This window comes from Gossypium hirsutum, chromosome A04, assembly GCF_007990345.1.
Source record: "Gossypium hirsutum isolate 1008001.06 chromosome A04, Gossypium_hirsutum_v2.1, whole genome shotgun sequence".
Lineage (NCBI taxonomy): Eukaryota > Viridiplantae > Streptophyta > Magnoliopsida > Malvales > Malvaceae > Gossypium > Gossypium hirsutum.
In genome coordinates, this window is record NC_053427.1 from 78,681,440 (window position 1) to 78,705,289 (window position 23,850).

The 23,850-nt window shown below is 33.5% G+C and overlaps 2 protein-coding genes across 2 annotated transcripts; both read right to left on the bottom strand.

Moving 5' to 3' along the window:
* Window positions 1–4,311: 4,311 nt before the first annotated feature.
* LOC107948063 (phenolic glucoside malonyltransferase 1) lies at window positions 4,312–10,816 on the bottom strand. Its single transcript, XM_041111229.1, has 3 exons — window positions 9,886–10,816; window positions 9,294–9,820; window positions 4,312–4,923 (listed from the first exon to the last, which is right to left on the bottom strand). Exons 1-3 carry the CDS (start codon window positions 10,724–10,726, stop codon window positions 4,327–4,329), a joined length of 1,965 nt encoding a protein of 654 aa, XP_040967163.1. The 5' UTR covers window positions 10,727–10,816; the 3' UTR covers window positions 4,312–4,326.
* Window positions 10,817–11,141: 325 nt separating this feature from the next.
* LOC121228177 (uncharacterized) lies at window positions 11,142–22,182 on the bottom strand. The gene is made up of 5 exons (XM_041111430.1): window positions 21,910–22,182; window positions 20,930–20,969; window positions 20,702–20,755; window positions 12,376–12,466; window positions 11,142–11,373 (listed from the first exon to the last, which is right to left on the bottom strand). Exons 1-4 carry the CDS (start codon window positions 22,105–22,107, stop codon window positions 12,408–12,410), a joined length of 351 nt encoding a protein of 116 aa, XP_040967364.1. The 5' UTR covers window positions 22,108–22,182; the 3' UTR covers window positions 11,142–11,373; window positions 12,376–12,407.
* Between the last annotated feature and the right edge of the window lie 1,668 nt (window positions 22,183–23,850).

Below are 23,850 nucleotides of genomic sequence, written 5' to 3' on the forward strand. Positions count from 1 at the left end.
CAGACGTTGGGGAAAAAGTTAGAGATTTCGAGGAGGGGAACTGATTTGGAGAAAAGAAATTGGGGAAAAAAGAAAGAGGTCTGGGAATTAGGGATTTCAGGGAGGGGAACTATTTTGGGGAAAAACTAAGGGATTTCGAGGCTAACAAAATGACGTCGTTTCGCTAAAATTTAATACATATTCACAGCGTTTATAAAAAAATGCCACTATTGCTTACCTTTTGCGGCGTTTATGAGAAAAACGCCGCCTCTACTGATTTACCTTTTGTGACGTTTTTCTCATAAACACCGCTATTGCTTTACTTATTGCGACGTCTTTCGGTTAGCGCCACTAATGTATAACCTTTGCGGCGTTTTTGGTCCAAACACTACTAAAAACATTGCTAAAGCTTAATTTCCTGTAATGGTGGTTATTATTATACCTAATATTATTTATTTAAAGGAAACCAATATAATAAAAGTTTATCATGATGATTCGGTCATATTTAAAACAAATAATAATCATATTTATACATCAATAAAAATTTGTTGAAGTTCCTTACAAATCTAAATTTTGCTCAATAAATCCAATATCAATGCTGCGGTCAAAATTTTCACCATACTCGAAATGATAAAACTAAAACAAGTTAATCAAATCGATCATAATTAATCATGAATTAGAATTAAAATTAAAGTAAATCTAGAAATAGAATATTTAAAAGAAAAAATTCATGCAAACCCTCGCATCTTACATCTATGACCTCAAAGAATAAATCTAATCTTGATCTTCGAATGAATAAATCTAATTAAATACGAATAGACAACGTTTTATATAGCTCTTGACGCATTTATTTTAGAAATCTTGAGCTGGTTGAGTGGTAACGACGTCTAATAAGGCCTAAGTTTGATTTCAATCAGAGACTTGTTTTCGTTTATGTGATTTTTGAATCCCAGATAGACCTGTTTATGGGTCGGACCACTCGACCTTTCTGAAAAGTAGGAAGGTTTGAGAAAAAATATAGGTCCGAAAAATAAGTTTAGGCAAAAAAATAATGCTCGTTTAAAAAACAGGTTGGGCCTCGGGTAAGACATTTTTGACTCGGCCTCGGCTCAGCCTGGCCTGAATTCACAGAAGGACAAAAAAAAATTTGCTTCTTTTTTTTTACTGTTTTAATGCTATTTTCTTATTGTTTTCTCTATATTTTGCTGCCATTTTACTATTATATTGCTACTATTTTGTTGTTATTATTTGGATATTGTATGACACTTGTTTTATTGTTAATTTTGTTATTATTTTAGAGGTATTTATTTGTTAAGTTATATCTATCTTAGTGTTATTTAAGTATACATATTTTTTAAAATTTATTTTTAATTTGTTAAGAAATATTTATTTTAATATTTTTAATATTTTTAATGTATTATATATATTTAAAAATTAATATTGGTGATCAAGACCAAAATCAAATTTTAACATTTTTATTCGAATCAAGCTTAAATAAAATTTTAAACCAATTTTTTAAGTCAAATCAAGTTAAAACCGAACAGATTAAAATTTTAGTAAAACCCGTACATGAACTCTTCCAGACATGTCTATTCGCACATAAAGATTAAAATCTGAAATCACTCTAGTGGCTGGAGATTGGGGTTGGTTCCTAAGAATCATAGGTTTTATCCTTGAGCCAATCAATCATTGGGATATATATGCCATTTAGGTGTGCATGGGTCGGGCTACTCGGCCCGACCCGAAGGCCCGTCCGAAATGTGGGAGGATTTTGGCAAAAATATATACTCGAAAAATGGACTTGGACAAAAAAAATGCCCGTTTAAAAAATAGGTCAGGTCTCGGGTAAGGTATTTTTAGCCCGGGCCCGGCCCGGCCCGAATTCACTAAAGGACAAAAAAAATTTATATTTTTTTTTATTTTTGAATGTTATTTGCTTGTTGTTTTCTTCCTATTTTGCTACCATTTTACTATTATGTTGCTACTATTTTATTGTTATTGTTTGGATATTATATAAAATTTATTTTTTTGTTAATTTTCTTATTATTTTAAAGACATTTATTAATTTTTATTATTATTTTAGAAACATTTGTTTATTCCACCAATATTAATGAGATTCCATCATCAATCACTTCATCATCTCAGATCACCATCATCAAAATCACCAATCCAACATTGATTAATCCAATTTTTCATCACAAAATTTTTTCTATTTCCATCTAACTTATTCCACCAATATTAATGAGATTCCAACATTATTGTTCATCATCATCCAAGGAACCCCTCTCATATCAGTACTTTCTTCTTTGCTTTTACCTGTTACCCTTTTAGTTTTTCTCTTTTCCAGGCTCCCCCATTTTTGAATCCAGGAAAGGTAAGCAAGCATCTATACTTTTCACTTAAAAAAGTCAACCAATTTCACTATGATTTCTCATATTTTATTAATTCTTAGTTTCTCACTGCCAAGATTAGATTTAAGTTTATTCTAGAACATTTATAATTAGATGGTTTTATCTTCCCATCAATAATATTTATTTATGCTTTTTTAAAGAAAGAACTCGGGTTCAATTATTAGAGATAACATTATCAAGAAGGATAATTATGAACTCTGAACATGGATAGTAAATCAAACATAAATGATATTGAAAAAAATAAAATTCACAATTTATTATATTATTGTTGTTGTTTTAATAACTTGACAATTTTAATTCTAATAATTTATGAAAAAATTTTCAAATTTTTACCATTTACCTTAAAAATTATAGTTTTATTTGTATTACCTTGGTTCAATTGTATATATATTTTTTCTTAATTACTCTTTTTTGAAAAATAAATAAATTATTTAAGTGATCATAATTAGAAGATTGAATTTGAAAAATAAAAATTCAATTACTAAATATCTTATTTCCATCTTCATAATAACCAATGCTTTATTGTTTAATATATTTTTTAAAAAAATAATTTAATGTTTATTAATTAATAATGAATGGCTAACAAAAGATAATATGAATCTTGAATGGATTTATTCTTACGTTTGATTATTTATTTTTTAAAAAGATAATGTGAATCTATTCATATCATCTACATTTTTTTTATTAATCTTTGATCATATTTACTCTTTTTGATACAATGCCCACAACTATTCGTAGTTTCTTCTTAACCCATAAATAGAAACATAATGTGCTTCAACGCACTTATACCCATGTCCTCTTGCATTGACAACAATACCTATATCAATCGAGTTAAGACTCAACCGATATGATAACAACACTTTAAAATTAAATGCTAATGTTGATTTTTACAAGTTATTATATAAAAAAAAAGAGAGCTGAAAGTAAATAAAAAAGGACTTATATGATTTATATTAAAAAAGTATAATAATGAAATATTATACTTTATGTAATTTGCTTCCATTCTATTTAATTGCTAAATAAAATAAAAATAATTATACTTTTTATATTTTTTTAATAATTTTATTTATGAGTTTTGATATTTATTTTTATAAAATAAAATGTTTATATTATTCACAATATTTGTAAGGAAATAAAAAATATTTTAATATTTTAATTGACACATACAAGTAACTAACATATCGTTAGGTATAAACTACTATTCATATGATTCTATATAAATATATAATTTCTAAAAAATATATTCATTCTAATATCAATTATTATTTTTTGAAAATTTAATTTGTCAGTTACTATATTTTAATTTCTTAATCAGATTATTTGTAAACATTTTAAAATATAAATGATTTATATGAACAAATTTCATAAAATTTAATTATTAAATATATTAATCTCTATACATCGCATGGGTAAAAAAATCTAGTTGGAAAAATAAAGAAGGGGTTAAAAATAGGGACAAAATAAGAAAAGGTTAAAAAGACATGGGCAGAAAGTGTGAAAAAGAAATTATGTTTCGTGGAAAAAAATCCAACATCATACTGATAATGTGTTACTGTTATGAAATAAATAATATAAAGTAGTAAAAAATAAGAAATAACAGAACAAAAGATAACTTATCTTTTATTCATCAATAAATATGTTTACCCTAAACTCTACTCCTAATCAGTATTAAACTCTTAAACTACATCAATTTATTTTAATTTTGATGAAGATATATCCAATTAAAATATTCATCAGGAATTTTTAATTCTAACTCCTCTTTATTTTTATTTTTATTAAAACTATCATGTCGCGGTGAATTCGACTCTACGTGGCATGTTAATCCAGCAGAAAACAAAGCAGTAAACTTCTCCATTTCATGCTTTTTCAATGCCAAAACAATCTCAACTCCTCCACTTCCATCTCTACTCTCAGCCATGGAAACTGTTTCATCCCTCTATATGGACACCATCTCCACCTTCTTTATCTTACTCATCACTCCAAAATCTGCCTCGTAAATATTTAACTTGGGTGATCCAGCAACAATAATTAACTGCGTACCTGGTTTTAGAGTATAAAGATTCGAAACATCCTTTTCAGCACCTTCGACAACCCCTTTTTTAATCTTTTGGCCCATGTCGCTCACCATCTCTACATCGAAACCAGAACCATTTCCTCCCATGAAATTTCTTGCTTCTGCGGAGCTTGAATAGTTCATAACGCAGTTACCGAAGTATGTTAATGGCACGACAGGGTCTAGACGGCTCTTGCAATCCACTCCGAAATCAATGACAACAACCATATCACCTTCTCCTCCTTTGGTTTTAACCAGACAGGTGGCTGTATAAGCAAGTGTGAGCACAAAAGTTGAGAGGTGATATTTTTTTCCATTGGTGATCACTAACTTAGATAAAGCCTTCTCTCTAAGATGTTGGACATCTTTTCTACTAAACTCAAACCTGACTCCAACCATCTCTTGGGAAACTGGTGGAAATTGGTGTGGGATTTTCAGCTTCGATCCTCGTGCTGGGTTCTTGACCCTCATCGAAAATAGCTAGCCATTTGTCCAAGAAAAGCATGTCCAGTCCGATTGGATCTTTGATAATGCTCCTATCAAAGTAATTAACATTGGCTTTTGAGCCTTAATCTAACAACAGTCTGATATCTTCGAGCTGCTCGGGTAATTCCACGTAACTCGGCCTATGGTTCCACCTGTACAGGTGATATGTTAGTTCGAACATATAATAAATAAACAACGTTTATTATAGAAACTACATATTTATTATGAAATGATCTTTACCTTGTCACAAATGGAAACATGTATGGGTCGTTTACTCGGGACGTAGAAATGGTAGTCATCATCAGACCCACGACGACAGCAGGAGCAAACAACCACCGATTGACATCTTATCTGATTCCATCGCACAACACAACTCTCAGTACAACGTGGCTAACACGGCTGATTATCAACTTAGTCATCCGCATTCTCTGAAGTCAGTTAGGTGTAGTAGTCACTTATATATACCAAATTTTGAGATTTATCAAGAATTAAAATACCCCCGATTAACCTCAGGATGAATGCTCGGGCATATTGTTCTTTGACGACATCATTCACATTTCGAGGAAGCTATTTGAAATTGGTTTCCAACCACTTCATCTCTATTCAGTCACCTTGAAACTTGTTTGAGACCTTCCCCAAAAATGGCTCGCAAAGGTTCTCTTTATCGGGAATGACCATTGACCCATGATGAATAGTCCATTAATGGGTAAAGCTACATCCTTGAGTGTGATTGTGCACTCATCGCATGGAAGATGGAAAGTGTATGTCTCGGGCATCCATATTTTCACCAACGCGCTGATGAGTGTATGATCGAGTTTGTAGCTCGCGAGCATACGAGACGTATGCAAGAATCTCACGTCTTGCAAGTAACCACGAATTTCGGTGATTGGGCCCTTTGACAAACTGTGTAACACAACCCCTCCAAAACACGATCATCCTTCTATTTATATCGACAAAAAAAATTCATTTAAAATATTTTGAAAAATAAAAACAACTTTAAATTTAATTTAATTGAAAATAACGAAATTTAAAATTTCGTCTTACCATTATCGCTTGAGCGGCAAAAATGTGCTTGTCGTCGAAACGAATCAAAGAGGTTGCCATTCGTGAAAATTTAATCGAAATGAATCAAATACAAAATAATTTAAAAAATAATATTTTTAACCAAGCATATCGAAAAATTTAGAACAGAACTTGAGAAAATTAAGAGAATTAAGAGAGTTGAGAGATTAGAAAGAATTAAGAGAATTGGATTTGAGTGAAAAAAATAAACTTGCATGGTGTTTATAGAAAAAAAATGACCGTTAGAGCCATTTTAAATTTTTTTACTGTTGCCTACCCATGTTGTCCAGCTGAACGCGTTTTTCCTTTCTCTCTTCAAAACCGATTTATTTTCTTAAATAAAAAATTACAAAAAAAAGCCTAAAAGGCCAAATTTAAAAAAAGAGAGGCATATATGTCTAATTTAACCCCTTCCTTTTTTCATAAAAAGTAAAAACCCAAGCATTTTTTTTTAAAATGCATGAATAATATAATACATTAAAAAAACACTATATTAACTTAAGTTCTCACGTTTGCAATTTAAATTCTTATCAGCAAGCTAAGAAGTTATTAATGTTATAACTATTCTTTTTAACTCTAACAAAATCAAATATCTAATTTAAAATTCTTGTCCTTAAGCTAAGAAATTATTGACATTATAATTTCTTTTTAAATAATCTCATTATAGATTCTCGAATTTACGTCTTCTTATATTGATAATAATACTCATATCAATCGAATTAAAACTAAATCAATTTCATATTATAATTTCTTTATAACTCTACAAACAAATAAACAAAATCGAATATCTAACGGATTAGTCTACCCGGGACAAGAGATCTTGGGATAAATATCTAAAGAGTTAGTCTACCCTTATCGTCTCGGGATAGTAGATTTTTAGGATAGGATATCTATCTGGCACCCCCCATGAATGAAGAACTTTAACAAGATACTCTTCAAAGAGAGGTTCCTACAAACCATAAGAGGTGTCGACGAAATCTCAGTGCTGATGCATGTCACAAATAGTGAAAACTTGAAAGAAACAATTAAGCAATAATTTGAATTTTATTTAATAGAAGACTTATTATTCTGATTACATCACTTGCTATTTATATAGCTTGCTAAATGCTTGAGAACTACTTGCTAAGATGCCTAGAGATACAGCTGAAGATTGCAGGTGATTCATATGCTAATAATGCAACCTATTAGCTGTGCGAAGGGGGACCTGAATCAAGTCTCTGTGTCGCGAGAGATTGCAGGTTTGCAAACCAACTAAGAAAGCAAATTGTTCCTTATAACGACCAAGTCAAGCTAACAAAATGAATCAAATTTCTTTCATAATTTTATTACTAAAACCTCTAACTTTATATTCGTATAATCTACATTGTTAGTTCCTCTTCGAGTATATGAATAGATGACATTAGCAGGAAACAAATATTATAACTTAATATTAAACAAGGGTTTTTTTTTTACTAAAATTTAATAAATAAATAAATAAAAGAAATGTAACATATTAGGTTTTTTTATCCAGGCCTGGCCCAAAAATTGGGCCTAGATTTTTGCCCAAGTCTGGCTCAAATAAAAATGCTAAAATTCAGGCCTGACTCAGACCGTAATAATTTTTAAAATTTTTTTTATATATAAAAAATTTTAAAAATAAAATACACTAAAAATATTAAAATAAATATTTTCCAATAAATAGAAATAAATTAAAAAAAGTGTTTATACTTAAATAACATGCTACTATTAACAATAAAACAAGTATTATACAATATCCAAACATTAACACAAAATAGTAACAACATAATAGTAAAATTGTAGCAAAACAATGGCAAAAAGTGGGAAAACAGTAGCAAAACATGAAACACAACAACAAAAACAACAGGGTTTTTTTTTAATTGAAAATTTGGGTCGAGCCCGAGCCAAAAAAACCTTACCCAAAATCAATTTTCTAAACAGGCTTTTTTTTAGAAACTTATTTTTCGAGCCTATATTTTTGTCCAAACTCTCTTATTTTTTAAGCGGGCTTACGGGTCGGGCCGAACAGCACGACCCATGGACAATTCTACTACTATTGATATGATTCTAAATAAATATATAATTTCTAAATAATAATATATTCATTCAAATATCAATTATTATGTTTTGAAAATTTAATATGTCAGTTATTATGTTTTAATTTCTTAATAATATTATTTTTTAAAGGTAAATTCATTAATTCATTAATTCATTTAATGAATGGAACCATACAATTCAAAGAAAAAATAACAAACACTTATCGTAGATGGTGAAGGACAAGCTCCATCAATACAACAAAGGCTTTAGCCTCATCATCAATAGAACATTATGACATGTTGACAATTAGTTTTGTCACAACTCAAGCACGACATATTTAGAGTGATTGCAAGCACTTAATACGATAAGAAAATCAACCTGGAATGGTCCGAAGTGGCGAGCAAAAATCAACGAAAGAATCGAGCATTCACCAAACTAGATAGGATGTCAACAAAATCATCCCTAAAATCACTTGCAAAACTAAAACTGCATGCATAAGTAAAACTAAAAAAACGTGCTACAAGAGCAGACAAAAACTTCTAAAACTAATGACTTATTAAACAATGGAAAAACAAACAAAAAACTATAAAACTTAAGACAACACGGGTCCAAGTAGACACATGAAATAATTTATTATTCTAATATACTCTCAAAATAGAAACAAATTAAGAAGTTGACGAAGAGCCACACACTTTCCAAGAAAAATTTCTGGTGGTCGATGGAGTTTTAACGAACGACAGGCACCGTCATCTGTCCACCACAACTTGTAAAGACAACAAAGATACTTACAAAATAGATCTGCAAACTAAAAAGAGAGAAGACATGTGTAGTGGATGAAAATAAGGAAGAAAGAAAGGGTTGATGGTAGAGGAAAAAGGCGGGCGATAGCCTACCCAAAGGTTGATACCGTCGCTAAGCAAAACAAAAGATAAGAAGCAAACAACTTAAAGATTTATGAAAATTTTTAAATATAAGTGATTTATATAAACTAATTTAATAACATTTAATTATTAAATATATTAGTCTCTTTGTATTGCACGAGTAAAAAAAAACTAGTTGAAAATAAAAAAAATAAAAAAAAAGGTTAAAAACAGGGACGAAATAAGAAAAGGTTAAAAACATATAGGCGAAAAATGTGAAAAAGAAATTGGGTATTATAAAAAATAATCCAACCGATAACAGTGTTATGAAATAAATAATATAAAATACTAAAAGAATAAGAAATAGGACAAGGAAGGAAAATTATTTTTTATTGATATAAAACTTACTTCTAATGAATATTTAATAACGAACTGCATGGTAATCGAAGAAAACAAAGCAGTAAACTTCTCCATTTCATGCTTTTTCAATGCCAAAACAATTTCAACTCCTCCACTTCCATCTCTACTCTCAGCCATGAAAACAGCTTCATCCCTCTCTATGGACACCATCTCCACCTTCTTTATCTTACTCATCACTCCAAAATCTGCCTCGTAAACAGTTAACTTGGGTGATCCAGCAACGATAATTAACTGCGTACCTGGTTTTAGAGTATAAAAATTCGAAACATCTTTTTCAGCACCTTCGACAACCCCTTTTTTAATCTTTTGGACCATGTCGCTCACCATCTCTACAGCGAAGCCAAAACCATTTCCTCCCATGAAATTTCTTGCTTCTGCAGAGCTTGAATAGTTCATAACGCAGTTACCAAAGTATGTTAATGGCACGGGAGGGTCTAAACGGCTCCTGCAGTCCACTCCGAAATCAATGACAACAACCCTATCACCTTCTCCTTTGGTTTTAACCAGACAGGTGGCTGTATAAGCAAGTGTAAGCACAAAAATTGAGAGGTGAAATTTTTTTTCATTGGTGATCACTAACTTAGATAAAGCTTCTCTCTAAGTTGTTGGACATCTTTGCTGCTAAACTCAAACCTGGCTCGAACCATCTCCTGGGAAACTAGTGGAAACTGGTGTGGGATTTTCAGGCTCCTCGTGTTGGGTTCTTGACCCTCATCGAAAATAGCTAGCCATTTGTTCAAGAAAAGCATGTCCAGTCCGGTTGGATCTTTGATAATGCTCCTATCAAATGATGGGGTTAGCTCGGGTGGCAAACAAGGGTTTTTCCCGATATTCCCACCGGTACCATATTTGCAAAGATAAGCCCATGACCTCATGAACATACTTGCGGTTTTACCGTCAACCACTGTATGGCGTGCTGATGTGCCGATGCAGAACCCTTGATGAGGGAATAGTGTTATTTGCAAAGCTAGTATTTCTGCTTTATCATCAGACAAAATCAAGTGAGGTACCAAAGGATGCAAGTCCGTTGCTTGATTCATCTCGTTGCTAATCAGGGTGTCGAAGTTGGCTACATTGGATTCGGTAACCGTGAGAGTAACGCCATCATTTGGAGTGTATGATACGATGGGCTTGGAAGACCCTAAAGGCCACTTGAGATAACCAGCTAAAGGAAGGTAGTAGGTCAGTGCAAGAGAAAGAGATTGCTTCAGTGTAGGGAGGATTTGTGAGTTGAAATAGGAAGGTGTGGAATTGGAGTCTGTGAGTTGGTACCAGTATAGGGCTAGAGCAGGAGGGAACTTGAACCAATATGTATCAAAGAAGGTGAGTGGAAGACTGAATTTATTGATTGACTGTGGTGAGTCAGAGGAAGGCATGACTCGAGTGATCTCATGTATTTTAACTGTTTCGGATGTTGCCATGGCTGATGTATTCACTCTAGAGAGAGTTTTAAGGTAAGAAGAAAGCTCTTTTGCTCTGCCGAAAACAAAAAGGGATTAGGATTACAAATATGGGGTTGGAAAGAGGAGTATTTAAAATGAGTGGGCATGGCTGAAGCAAGATTCCTTCCTTATCCATAAGAAGTACAACATTAGGGTAAGAAATTATTCACATTATAACTTTTTTTTTTGAAAAACAGAAACAAAATTACAACTTAAAAACTCCTAAGAGATTCTAAAAGCTTTGTCTTGTTGTGTAGCACCCTAATCCCGAATACAGAGTACTCGAATATTAAGGTGCTACATCAGGTCATCGGAGTAACCCAACAAAACTTTCAAAAAAATTTAAAACGTTGAAATATATTTTATATAAGAGAAAATACCATACATAGTTATACTGAAAAATAGTAATAAAAGTAGTTATACAAAATATGTGGAGCTCCAATATCATCGTATATCAAAATAGTCAAAATAAAAAAATGATAAATGAGTTACAAACCTAGAAAAAATACAAGTAAGGCCTTAGAAATACAATTCCCACTAATAGATAAGGTATTGTACTTTGAATATGTGATGCTCGGAGTCTCTCGTCGATGATGTTCCTCGGACACGAACAAAAGTCTACAAATCTGAACATTAAGAAAATTCGAAGGTTGAGCTTTACAAGCTCAGTGGTACACAACAAATCTACCATACTTCAAGCAATTCATAAATATAAGCATGCAAATCAAATGTATACATAGAACATGACATAAGTATCGAATAATTAAAACATGAGTCATTAAATCTACATAACCAAATCGCTTGCATATCAAACTTGTCAAACTTGTTAGATTTCACATATTGCTCAAATAATCGGATATCCGGATAGTCCCACACCACTCATGGCTGCTAGTCAAATAATCTCGGGTGTCAGTAGGGTTATCCCGAGCGCCACTCATGGCCGCTAGTTAGGTTAGAGCCCGAAGGCTGAGTGCAAACAAAGCATCAAACATATAATCACAAAAACACAACCATGACATTCGAGTCTCATACTCGTTTCAACTTGCTTATCATTCCAGCTAAAATATTAACTAAAGAGATGTAACAGTTTGCTACCTTGACATTCTGACCTTTCCTCATTCAAAAATTAATAACTCTTAATATATAACTCCAAATCGAGCATCATTTGTTTTAAACGAAGCTAGACTTCTGTACGGTTATAGAGATATAAGGCTCACTTCCTATTTTATCTTATGAAAGTTTTGGTAATTTTTCAAAGTCACTGCTAAATCTGTTTTATAAGAATTTTGCTGCTAGATTTTTATGAACTTTCAACACTCAAAAATTTTTATCTTTTAAAATACAAATCGAAATTGATCTTCGTTTGTTCTAAACGAAACTAGACTGACCCAAGGTTACAATGATGTATAGATCACTTCTTAATTATTTTTACAGAATTTATGGTGAATTTTTGAACTTACTGTTCATGTAATAATCTATATCTAGCAGATTTCACAACTAAGTTTTTAGCTTCATTTTAAAACATCCAAACAAGAGTTCCACCCAAAGACATATAACATGCATGCACTATCAAACAAGGATCATATTTATGACTTATCAAAAAGTATAGGAGAGTTAGAGGGTACCACCTTGATGGAGGAACACCAACAAAGTTTCTTGCCTAACTCTCCACCACTTTGCCTTTACCCTTAGCTTTAGAAGATTCACCATCCTCATTAACTAATAACCATGTAACACACAAGATTTCCCACACAAAAAAATAATAATAATAAGAGTTGATAGGATGTAAAAATATATACTTTAAATAAATAAATAAATAAAATATGAGAATATGGGTAGAGACTTTCTCAAACTCAAACCCTTCCAAACACCAAAAAAAAAAATCAAGACCCTTACCTTCTTTGAGATTTGAAGGATGAAAAAAAATGGTGAGTGTAACAGCCCGTTTTTAGGGTTAATCGGAACAGTGGTTTCGAGGCCACCAAATCCGACGAGTAGGTTTGTAAATATTATATTTAATATTTACGAGCTAATTTTGATTTTAAAAAAATATTTTTGATATTGTGATTTTTGTTTTATAAGCGATTTACTAAGTTCAAGTGGTATGACCCTAAGGTCAAGTGGGTTTAGAAAATGAGGTATCGGGACCTTGTTTCTATAAACCGAGTCATAAATATTTTTATAAATATTTACGTAGTGGCAATAAGATGGTATTAAAGTTTTTTTAAAAAATTTTATCATTTCGATCGTTAATTAAGCCAAAAGGACTAAATTGCGTAAAGTGCAAAAGTTCTGTTCTATAAGCTAAAGGTATTAAATAGATATAGAACTTAAAAGTGAAATTCCTTGTTTGGTAATTAGCCCATTAAAGAGATAGTGGGATATGATGGCTTGGCATTTGGTGTAATAAATAAAGTGTATAAAGGTTAATATTGTAAATTGGTTAAAAATAATAATAAAATGAATAAAATAAAAGAATCAAGGTGTCATCTTTTTCATTCTCTTTTTACCAGCCGAATATGAAGCTTGAGAAGTCATGGAAGAAGCTTCCAACTTTCAGCTAATGCATGGTAGGCATTTCTAGTCCCGTTTTTAATTATTTTTATATTTTCGGGATCGTTGTTGCTTAATCTATCTAATGAGGGGGCTATTTTGCAAAACCATTGAATATTTTGATATTTTCCATTGATGAGTGTAATAGAGTTTTGAATTTTAATGGAAGAATATGAGTCCTTGTTGATAGTTAAACACTTTTTGTTAAGTGAATTTTTGTGAAATTGACAATTAAGGGCTAAATTGATAAATGTGAAAACTTTGTGGTTAAAATGTCAAATAAATGAAATGTGTGGGCTGCTAGAGACACTAGTGATATTCTTCTATAGTAGAATTTTACTCAATTTCATGAATTTGCATTTTTATGATATAGGGACTAAATTGTAAAGAAGTTGAAATATTAGGGGCAAAACTATAATTGTGCCATAAAGTGAATTATGGACTGTTTTGATACCATGAACATTTGGCTAATCTTAATTATGGTTAAAATGGTTAATTTGCATGTTTTGAGCTCAGGGACTAAAATGAATAAAAGTAAAACTTTAGGGGTAATTTTGTAAAAATGACAAAAATGACCAAATTGTATGAAATGAGGTGTTTTACTGTCTAAATTAATATATTGAATGAAATTGTTAATTTAGATCAAGATCGGGTGGAAAATCGAGGAAAATGAAAAAATTACCAAAATACCCCTGAACTTTGGTATCTCTACAATTTAGCCAGGTAAGTTCGTATGCAATAAACATTGTTAAATTTATGTTTCTAATGCTTTGATATCGTATAAATTGTATATACGTGAATATTTTAATGTCTAACGACATATCGACAAAATGTGGCACTTAGTGTGCGGGGCAATCAAATATGGTACTCAGTGCACGAAATATTGAGAATGGCACATAATGTGCAAGATATTGAGAATGACACTTAGTGTGCAAAATATTGAATGATTAAATAGAGCAAAGTGAACAGGTATACATGCTATATTATATGAATTGTTTATGAGACAACTTTATAATGGTGTTATATCCGGGCTAAGTCCCGAAGGCATTCGTGCTGGTGTTATATCCGGGCTAAGTCCCAAAGGCATTCGTGCTGGTGTTATATCCGGGCTAAGCCCCGAAGGCATTCGTGCTGGTGTTATATCCGGGCTAAGCCCCGAAGGCATTCGTGCTGGTGTTATATCCGGGCTAAGCCCCGAAGGCATTTGTGCTGGTGTTATATCCGGGCTAAAGTCCCGCAGGCTTTGTGCTGGTATTATATCCGGGCTTAAAGTCCCGCATGCTTTGTGGTGGTGATTGGATTTGGGTTTTAAACCTAACAGACTTAATGCCGATGATTAGAGTAAGATTATGATTTCGAATGTTCGTAGTAAACTACCATTGAATATGTTCAATGCATTAAGTTGGTCAGGTATGTATTATATACTTTTATATGTTAGATTGATCGGAATTGAATCATGAATGCGAAATGAGAAATTTGATCCGTAGTGAAGAGTGGTCAGAATAGTCAAACAGTGAAATAGGGGAAAACTTCAAGAAAAATCTGGTATTGATTGGTCAAACCAAAAATTCTGAAAATTTGATGGATGGAAGATATATGAGTCTATTTTTAGGGAAAATTAACGGCACTTGATTTGGAGTTTCTTAGCTCCAGTTATAAATAATTTAGTGACTGTTGCTCAGGAAGACAGCTTGTAGTGAATTTGTGATTTTGTTGCAAACATGGTTAAAACTTGTTAATGAGATGCTTTTCGAGTTCTTATGATCTTATTTTTTATTTCAATATTTGGTTTTAATTCAGTTCAGATTCAAGTGAGATGAATTTGCTACATATGCATTATGTTCATGGATACTTGGCCAAAATGGAAATTATCTAGGAATGATTTTTTGAAAATTTGAATAATCGATCTATAAGTAAATTAATTGTTTGCATTGCTTAAAACTTACTAAGCATTGAAGCTTACTCCATGTTCTCTTTTCCATTTCTTATATGTTTATACTTTAGCTCGAGTTGGAAGGGCCGGAGATATCATCACACTATCGAGTCATTATGTGAGTTGAGAAGATTGTATATCATCATGGTTTAAGGCATGTATAGGATAGACTATAGGTAGAATGATATTTCGACTTGTATACATTATAGCCATGCGAAATGGCTTGCTCATTTTGTTTAGAGAAGCCTTATAATTGAACTAATGTGGTGAAATGTTTTAGTTATAACTTGATAGTATTTAAATTGTTATTAGATATTCGATTATGTTTTGATAGTGAGTCATTTTGGAAATTTATAAGAGCTCCTATGGAAAATCAATGAGACATGTTTACATTGTTGATAATTTATGTCTGGTAAGTATCTTTGACCTTATAGAAGTTTTGTTCAGTCAAGTAATACCTTATAACCTTATTCCGGCGACGGATACGGGTTAGGAGTGTTACAGTGAGAACTCACTCAAATCTCTCTCCCTCTAAAAGACTTGCTAAGGAAAAAAATTGATGAAGAAAATAAGATAAAGAAAAGTAAAAATGAAGAAATGTAAAAGGAAAAAAAAACAATAGGGTGATTATAATGTAGGGAAAAATAGGGACAAATCCAATTTATCCCATACCTCAATCTACCAAACCATCTTTTTTTATTAATTGGGAGAAGATTTTTATTCAAAAATGGTAAAATCACCATATTAGCTATCCATCTTCCCCTACTTCACACAAGCTTCCCAACATCCTAAATTTCTTATAGAAAAGGTCCAAAATTCACCCAAATTAATTCTAACAAAAACCCAATCCCAAAATAAATTTATCCATCGCCAACCCAGGTCAACATTCGAACATTGGCTCGAGAATTTGGGGCTGTTACATGTTGGATAGCAGTAACCACCACATCAGGAGGTGCTTCAAATATTTGGAGGGAAGTCTGCCAAGAGAGACTAATCTTTGCCAATTGATCTGCAATTAAGTTACATTCTCTAGGAACATGCTTAATATCCCACTGACCTTCAGAGTGCAACAGTCATTTAACACTTCTGAGCAAGGTAATACCGGAGTCCACAGTTTCTTCCATGGACAATACCCTGACCACTTTAAGATTATCAGTCTGAATCCTGACTTTCTTGTACCCTTTATTTAATAAAATAAAAACTCCATCAAGAATACCCCAAAGTTCTACCTTCAAAGGTGAGCATCTACCCAGGTAATGCGTGAATCCTAGAATCTAATTTCCAACCTGATCACAAATTACTCTACCCGCTGAGGCATTTTGGAGGCTCTAACCACTGCTCCATCAGAAAATAAATGCACCCAATTATCTGAAAAGTGATGATGAATCCCCGAAGATGTTAGCTTGGACCCAATAATGAAAGGCTCAAAAATGTTGGGCCCAACTGAGAGAGGACTTAATAACATCATAAGCCATCCAATTAATGTTTTGGAAGATGAAAAGTTTCATGTTCTTCCAAATTCTCCAAGCAATTAGCCCAAAAAGGCATGACCAAGTAATTCACTTATCCTGCAACTTAAAGTGACAACAAAGATTAGTTGAAAACCAAATTTGAAAGGGATCAGAAAAGAACATGGATTGCTTCTCTGGAGGGACTACATGTATCCAAGCTTCTTTGGCTATCAAACAGTCACGAGCACGTGTATAATGTCTTCAGTATCATGACCACAACGTGGACACACACTACTTTGCCCTATTCCTCTCTTGACTCGTTCTAAATTAGTAAAAAGCCTCTGATTGACCACAAGTCAAAGGAAAAGACGAACTCTATGAGGACCTTGATATTTCCAAATAGGCTTCCAGATATCATCTTTAGAGTTCCAAGAATTTTCCTTAAGGCCCAATAAGCACTTCGAACGGAAAAAGAACCTGACCCAAAATGAGCCCAAATGATTCTATCCTCACCACCAGCAGAATGAGGAGGAGGAATACTTACAATACGCTTTATCATGTCATCAGGCAACCAAATACGAAGCATATCAACATTCCAAGAGCCATCCTGTAGAACCCAATCCTTCAGACTACTCTCCAAATTAATTCTATCATGAGCAGAAACATAAGAGAAAAGAGGCCCAACATCAAAAATCCAAGTATCTTTCCAACCACGAATTGTAGAACCATCACCAACGGACCACATGAGATTCTCACAAAAGAAGGGCCACACCTTAGAGAGGGATCGCCAAAGGTGAGAGCGGTTACTTCTATGAATAGAATTGGGAAACTGACTCATCCATCCATATTTTGAGCGAAGAACTCGAACCCATAAAACATCCTTACGAGAGACAAGACTGAACCCAATTTTTATAAGGAAAGACTTATTTTGATTTTGAAGATATCTAAAACCAAGCCCTCCACAAGACCTAGGCTGACAAATGGATCCCCATCCTACCAAAGGCTATTTTTGGATGTTCAACTAAACCTTCCCAAATAAACTGCCTTGCAATCCTTTCTATCTCATCACACACCCCTTTTGGAACTAACAAGGACTGCATGAAATAGTTAGAAATGGCTAGAAGAACCGATTGAGCGAGAGTAACACATCCTGCAAAGGAGAGTTTTCGAGCTTCCCAATTTTGAAGTTTACTCCTCACTTTTTCGACTACAAAATTCAGAGTACTTTTAGTAACACGATCATGGAGAAGACGTACCTACAAGTAGCTTCCTAGATTAAGAACTTTCTGAAAGCCAAAGGAGCTGACTAATCTAATCACATAAGCTAATATCAACACTTTTATAGAAATATATGTTGCTCTTCCTAGCGCTAATCTTATGACCAGAAAAAACACAAAAATGTTTAAGGATTTCCTTTAGCAAAAGAGCTTGATCCATCTCCACTTTGGCAAAAATGACAAGATCATCAGCAAAAAAAAGGTGGGATAAAGAGGGTCCCAATCTAGATAACTGAATAGGATGCCACCTACCAGCTATGATCTCTGAGCTAATAAGATGACCTAACCATTCCATACAAAGTACGAAAAGGTAAGGCGATAAAGGATACCCCTATCTAATCCATCTCGCATGCTTAAATGACTTAAACAGGATTCCATTCCATAAGATCTGCATAGTAGAGAAAGAAATAGCACCCATAATTACCTTTCTAAATACCTAGAGGATCCCAACAGCAACAAGGGACACCTTGATGAAATCCCAGCTGATCGTGTCATATGCTTTCTCTAGGTCTAACTTAATGGCTATCCAGTTTCTACCAACTTTCCTACTACGCATTGAATGGATGACTTCCTGCACAATAATGACATTATCTGAGATGTTCTGACTAGCAATAAACCTCGCTTGCTCAGATGAAATAAAATTCGAGAACACCACTTTAAATCTATTAGCAATCACCTTCATCACCAACTTATACACAACCGAACAAAGACTGATTGGCCGCAATTGACTGAAATCTTTCGGGCGATCCTTCTTCAGAATAAGCACAATAAGAGTGTTATTAAGATCCTCCTCAATTCTATTACCAGCAAAGATTCCCTGAACCCACTCACAAACCGTCCCTCGAACTAAGTCCCATTGACTTTGAAAGAAATGTGTATGAAAACTATCACTTCCCGGAGCTTTCAGCGGAGCCATGTCGAAAAGGGCCTTCTTGGTTTCATCATTCAACATTGGTTTTTTGAGAAAGTCAATGTCTTGCTACTTAAGGCGGCGAAAGATATTCAAGGGAATATCAGTCATGAGACTTGGAATTTCACGATATAATTTCTCAAAAAACCTGGCGGCCTCATCAATAAGAATAGACTGATCCGAACACCACTCCTCATTACTGATGTGTAAGGCCATAATGCAATTAAATTTCCTCCTTTGTGATAAACCATAATACATACATATTTTTTATCCATACTTGGCATATTTATAGATGATTTTTCCTTAGTTTTATCGAATTTGATGCTCCTAATCCTTTAAATTCATGTTTTACTCTCAGGAAAGCTTAAGATAACAAAAAGAGTGAGAAACGGGTCAAAATGGACTAATTAGGCCTAAATCAGTGTTTTACACGGCCCAAGTGTGTGACACACGGGCAGACCACACGCCCGTGTTTCATGGCCGTGTCGACTAAAACCCAACTTAGAATTACACACGGCTTGAGTACCTTCACACGGGAGTGGCACACGGTCGTGTCCCTGTTAAACCTAGGTCTAATTCTATTTGGAAAAGGTCAATTTTGGGCTATTCTGAGCATTCCAAAGTCTATATAAACACCCTAGAAGAGGATTAAGGGACACGCGGAGTAGAAGGCAGAAAATACCTAAGGAAAGCCATCGGAATCACCTCGAAGGCATGATCTACATCAAGACTGAAGACTTCCACTCAATCTCCTAGGAGCCCTTTGTGTTTCTTTATGTTTTTTTGTTCTCCAAACTTTAAGATGTTTTCCATTATTATTATGAACTAAACTCCCTAAATACCTAAGGGAGATAAAACCTAAGACGGATCTTATTATTATTTGAGTTATATGATAAATACTTGTTCTTATTCTTAATTGTGAGTTCTAAATTCTTATTTAATATTTCAGGGTATTAATTTAGGTTTTTGATGTGCTTATTCAATGAAGCAAAAGTCCCTATTTAAGAGTAGATCATTCATAATTAAGTGGAGTTGCATGCAATCCTAGAGATAGGACGACATAAATCTGCCAAATTAGAGACAAATCTAATAAGGGAATCCATAGATTGAGTTAATGCGATAATAGAGGCTTAATTAGAAAGAGGTTTCAATTAATCAACCTAGAGTCAGTTATTTTTAGTCTCGAAAGGGATATTAACATAATTCAGGGATTTCTACTGATTAAGTCAAGTGAATAAATCGTCTAGTTCAAAGGTAATAAGTAAAGTCTAGGTGGATTCTTCCTTGGGTATTGTCTTCTCCATCGGTTTTCTAAAAAGTACTTTTCAACTTTAATCTCTATCGTAATCTTAGTTAATTAGATAATTAGTTTAGATAAAATATTCTCTTAATTTTTAGGCTAGGTAATAAAAAGATAATAATTACTAATATTTTTAGTCCCTGTGGATATGATATTTTCGATCTCACCATAACTATACTACTGTTCGATAGGTGCGCTTGCCTTAGTCAAATTTTTAGTTAGTTTTACGACCATCACTTTGCATAGTGTGACTATGGAAGAACTTGGTATTACGATCCCCAAACTACAGCTAATCATATCTAGCCTTTTGCCTCCATAAAAGCTCATCATGGTTAAGCAGACTCTTCAATTCATCACGAACCTCATCTCCAAGTTAACTAACCTACTAGAGGTCGACTGATCCATGGCCTTTTGAATGCTCACAAGTGACCTCAAAAGTTGTCTTTTACACGTTCCTATAAATCCATATACGGACCTGTTCCAATCTTTAACATGTAAGGTAAATTCAGATAAAGAATCAGCCATATTACCTGAGAATCTCCATTTATTTGAGACCAATTCTTTATTTGCGTGCTTCATCCATCCTGCAAGGAATCGAAACGGTCTCCCTCTCAGAACACTGAGCTCAGGATTAGTTTTTAAAAGAATGGGTCTATGATCCAATTTAATACGTGGAAGATGGTAAACGAGAGTATGTGGAAACGTAGAAATTCAAGCATCATTAGCTAGGGCTCAATCTAATCGCTCATGCGTGTTACCTCTTTGCCAGGTAAAGGATGGTCCTATAAATCCAAGATCCTGCACATTACACAATTCCACAAAATTACCAAATAAGTTACATCTCTGACCTGGGGAGCGATCACCTTTTTTATCCTTAGAAGAGATAATGACATTAAAATCACCCAAAATCAATCATGCTAAAGGATCCTGAGGCAAAACATCCATTAAATCAGTCCAGAGAGATTTCCTCTTAGCTCTATCAGGATTACCATACACAACAAAGATAAAAAAAAAATTATAAAAATTATTGCCCTGAATACGTAGAACCATGAACTGAGGATGATTATGAATAATACTAATGGAAATATAATCCTTCCATCCAACCTATATGCCACTTGAAAAACCAACAAACTCAATGCGATGAGAAAGATCAAAACCCAATTTATCAATGATAGAATTAGTTTTTTTACCACTGACTCTCGGCTTCAAGAGACACAATATCCGTTTTATGCTCAAGATTATACACATGAAAATCTCAGAGAAATTTACTACTCGCACAGCCTTGGCAGTTCCAAGAAAAAATTGTAAGATTTAAATCCATAAAAAATAGACAAGAAAATAATAAAAATAACAAAACCTCAGTAAACCATTTAAACCAGAACAATACGAGTCATAATTAAATTCTTTTACTAGCACTTGGGTCAGATGCACCTGAGTCAGCACTTTTAAGCATGGAAACAGACTGAGCCAACCTAGACATAGAATCAATCAAAGAAAATTTAAAAGAATTTTTAATTTTAAAATTATTCCCTTTCCCATGCGTAATTTTATTTATTTTCCTAGTGGCCCAAAAACCCTCATCTTTACCCCCCATTATTTTCCCCGTAATCTGATTCTTGTTAACACCTGAATTTTGCATAGAGGTCCTTTCTAAATTAACACCACCAGCTGGTCATTTTTCTTTGAAAGAAACAGCAGTATGTTTATTGCGATTTAATCCACCAAAAGAATCAGCTACCTGAACTTCGACCAGATTCAACTTCGAAGAAGCAGGCTTGGATGTCATAGCAGAACCATCATCAACGTTCGCCCCCTGATCAACAAAAATTAGGTTAAAACAAGAAATATTTACTGGCGTTGAATTGGAATTATTGACATGCATTTTAAGAAGCTTATCGCCAGTCAAAAAATTAAAATCAGAATCAATCAAACGCATCAGGGAATTCCTTGCTTTATTAGAAAGAGAGGCTGGTTCTGTGCGGCTTGGGGCCACCACGTTATTGGCCTAAAGCACTTCACTACTTGAAAGGTCCACTATAGACTTGTTTAAAGTTGGGCCGACTACTGAAAAAACATAATCTTCCACATGGTTTGACTGACTTATTGGACCATTAGATTCTAAATCTGCCTTTTGTAAATTCAATGTCCCAAAGCCCATTTTGTCTCCCCCCAGCTGCATGTTCCTATTAGAATTAAGGCTACCCCGAGATTTAAGTCTCTGTTTCTCCACAATAGCTCCAGCCTTCAAGTTAACCTAAAATTTGGCCAGCTTTTTATCTTCTCCCTTATTTCTCATTTTCCAAATCCACCAAACCTTCCAAATTAGTCAACAGATCAAATCTGGAACCCAATTTGCCTTTCTCCCTTATATTCATTTTAATCAGATTATTATTCCGAGAATTGCTCTATGCTTTCCTTTTGACCACCATCCATGGCCCGTAAACAACGCCTTCTCCTCCTTTCCCCACCTCCGTCGGAGTAACATTCATTTGGTCCTTCTCCGGTGCGAGCTCCGATTGCAGCGAAGCACATAACTCCTTAGTATGACCGTGCTTCCAGCATGTGAAGCAAATAGTCGGCAACGCTTCATATTCAACTCTCTGGTTCATGCCATTCACAAGGACTTGAGCAATCAAAGGCTTGTCGAAGTTGATGTAAACAACCATCCTAGCAAAGCGGCCTCTAATCTTACTATCGGTATTGAAATCTAACCGAACAACTTTTCCAATAATCCCTCCTATTTCTTCAAGAATTTTCTTTTTGTATAAAAATCCTAGAAGACCTGGTAACCATATCCAAGCCAAAACCATGCTTGGATAAGGTTGTAAGGGACTAAATTCTTTTGTGCAAGTTTGAACTGTAAGATATTGACCATAAATCAAAGAAGGACCCTGGGACAAAACTTTAGTATAATCATCAATGGATTGAAATTTAGCCATATAATATTCATTCTCTATGTCCATAAAATGAAAAGGCTTGGAAGGATTCCAAAGGCTACTGATTCGATTGTTTAGAGCTCTATACCCAATGTTTCTTCCGAGTAATTTTAAAACTACCATGAGTTCCATTTCTTTGAACAGGATTTGTTAAATCCTGATAAACCATAATATATACATTAGAGAATCAAGCATGATAAGTTGACTTTTGAGAATTAAAATTGCTAGGTTGTTTCCTGAATTGAGATATTTGAATTTACAGGATTGACATCAAATACCCATAATTTTCGTGAGATTTTGAGTCTTTTAGAGCATATATCTTTCTTGCTCACTTATTTTATTGGTTATGAGTGTGTCAACATTGATTTTTTATTCTAGAACTTGCTTCGATTATGCATGTCAAGACCACATCTTTGATTTGATATACTGAGATGATAAAGGCACTTAGGTTTTAACCTACTTACCCCATAAAAAGTCTACCCACATAATTGACCCTTAGTGAACCCCTTTTAGCCTTAACCATTGTTTCTTGATTTTCCCCTTAATGTTAACCCACAACTTAACCTTTTTTTTTATTCATTAAGAATTTCTCTCTTTTTATTGACTTCCTTTTTTATCGAGATTTGATTTGATTAGTTACCTAACTATGTTCGTTTATTTCAGCTGCTGAATTATTTCTTATTATGTACTTTCCATTATTGTACTTGTTCTTATTTTTAAAAAAAATAATTAAAAAAACCTTA

What these genes read in the sequence shown, in the direction of transcription:
- LOC107948063 (XM_041111229.1), bottom strand. Translation starts at nt 10,726, where the DNA reads ATGGCAACATCCGAAACAGTTAAAATACATGAGATCACTCGAGTCATG. An exon ending in TAGAGAGAAGCTTTATCTAA is followed by an intron (nt 9,821 to 9,885) that starts GTTAGTGATCAC and finishes TTGCTTATACAG; the next exon opens with CCACCTGTCTGGTTAAAACC. An exon ending in TTATTAAATATTCATTAGAA is followed by an intron (nt 4,924 to 9,293) that starts GTAAGTTTTATA and finishes ACAAATGGCTAG; the next exon opens with CTATTTTCGATGAGGGTCAA.
- LOC121228177 (XM_041111430.1), bottom strand. Translation starts at nt 22,107, where the DNA reads ATGCGTTTGATTGATTCTGATTTTAATTTTTTGACTGGCGATAAGCTT. An exon ending in TGAATCTGGTCGAAGTTCAG is followed by an intron (nt 20,970 to 21,909) that starts GTAGCTGATTCT and finishes TGTAATGTGCAG; the next exon opens with GATCTTGGATTTATAGGACC. An exon ending in AAATAAATGGAGATTCTCAG is followed by an intron (nt 12,467 to 20,701) that starts GTAATATGGCTG and finishes CATGGTTATTAG; the next exon opens with TTAATGAGGATGGTGAATCT.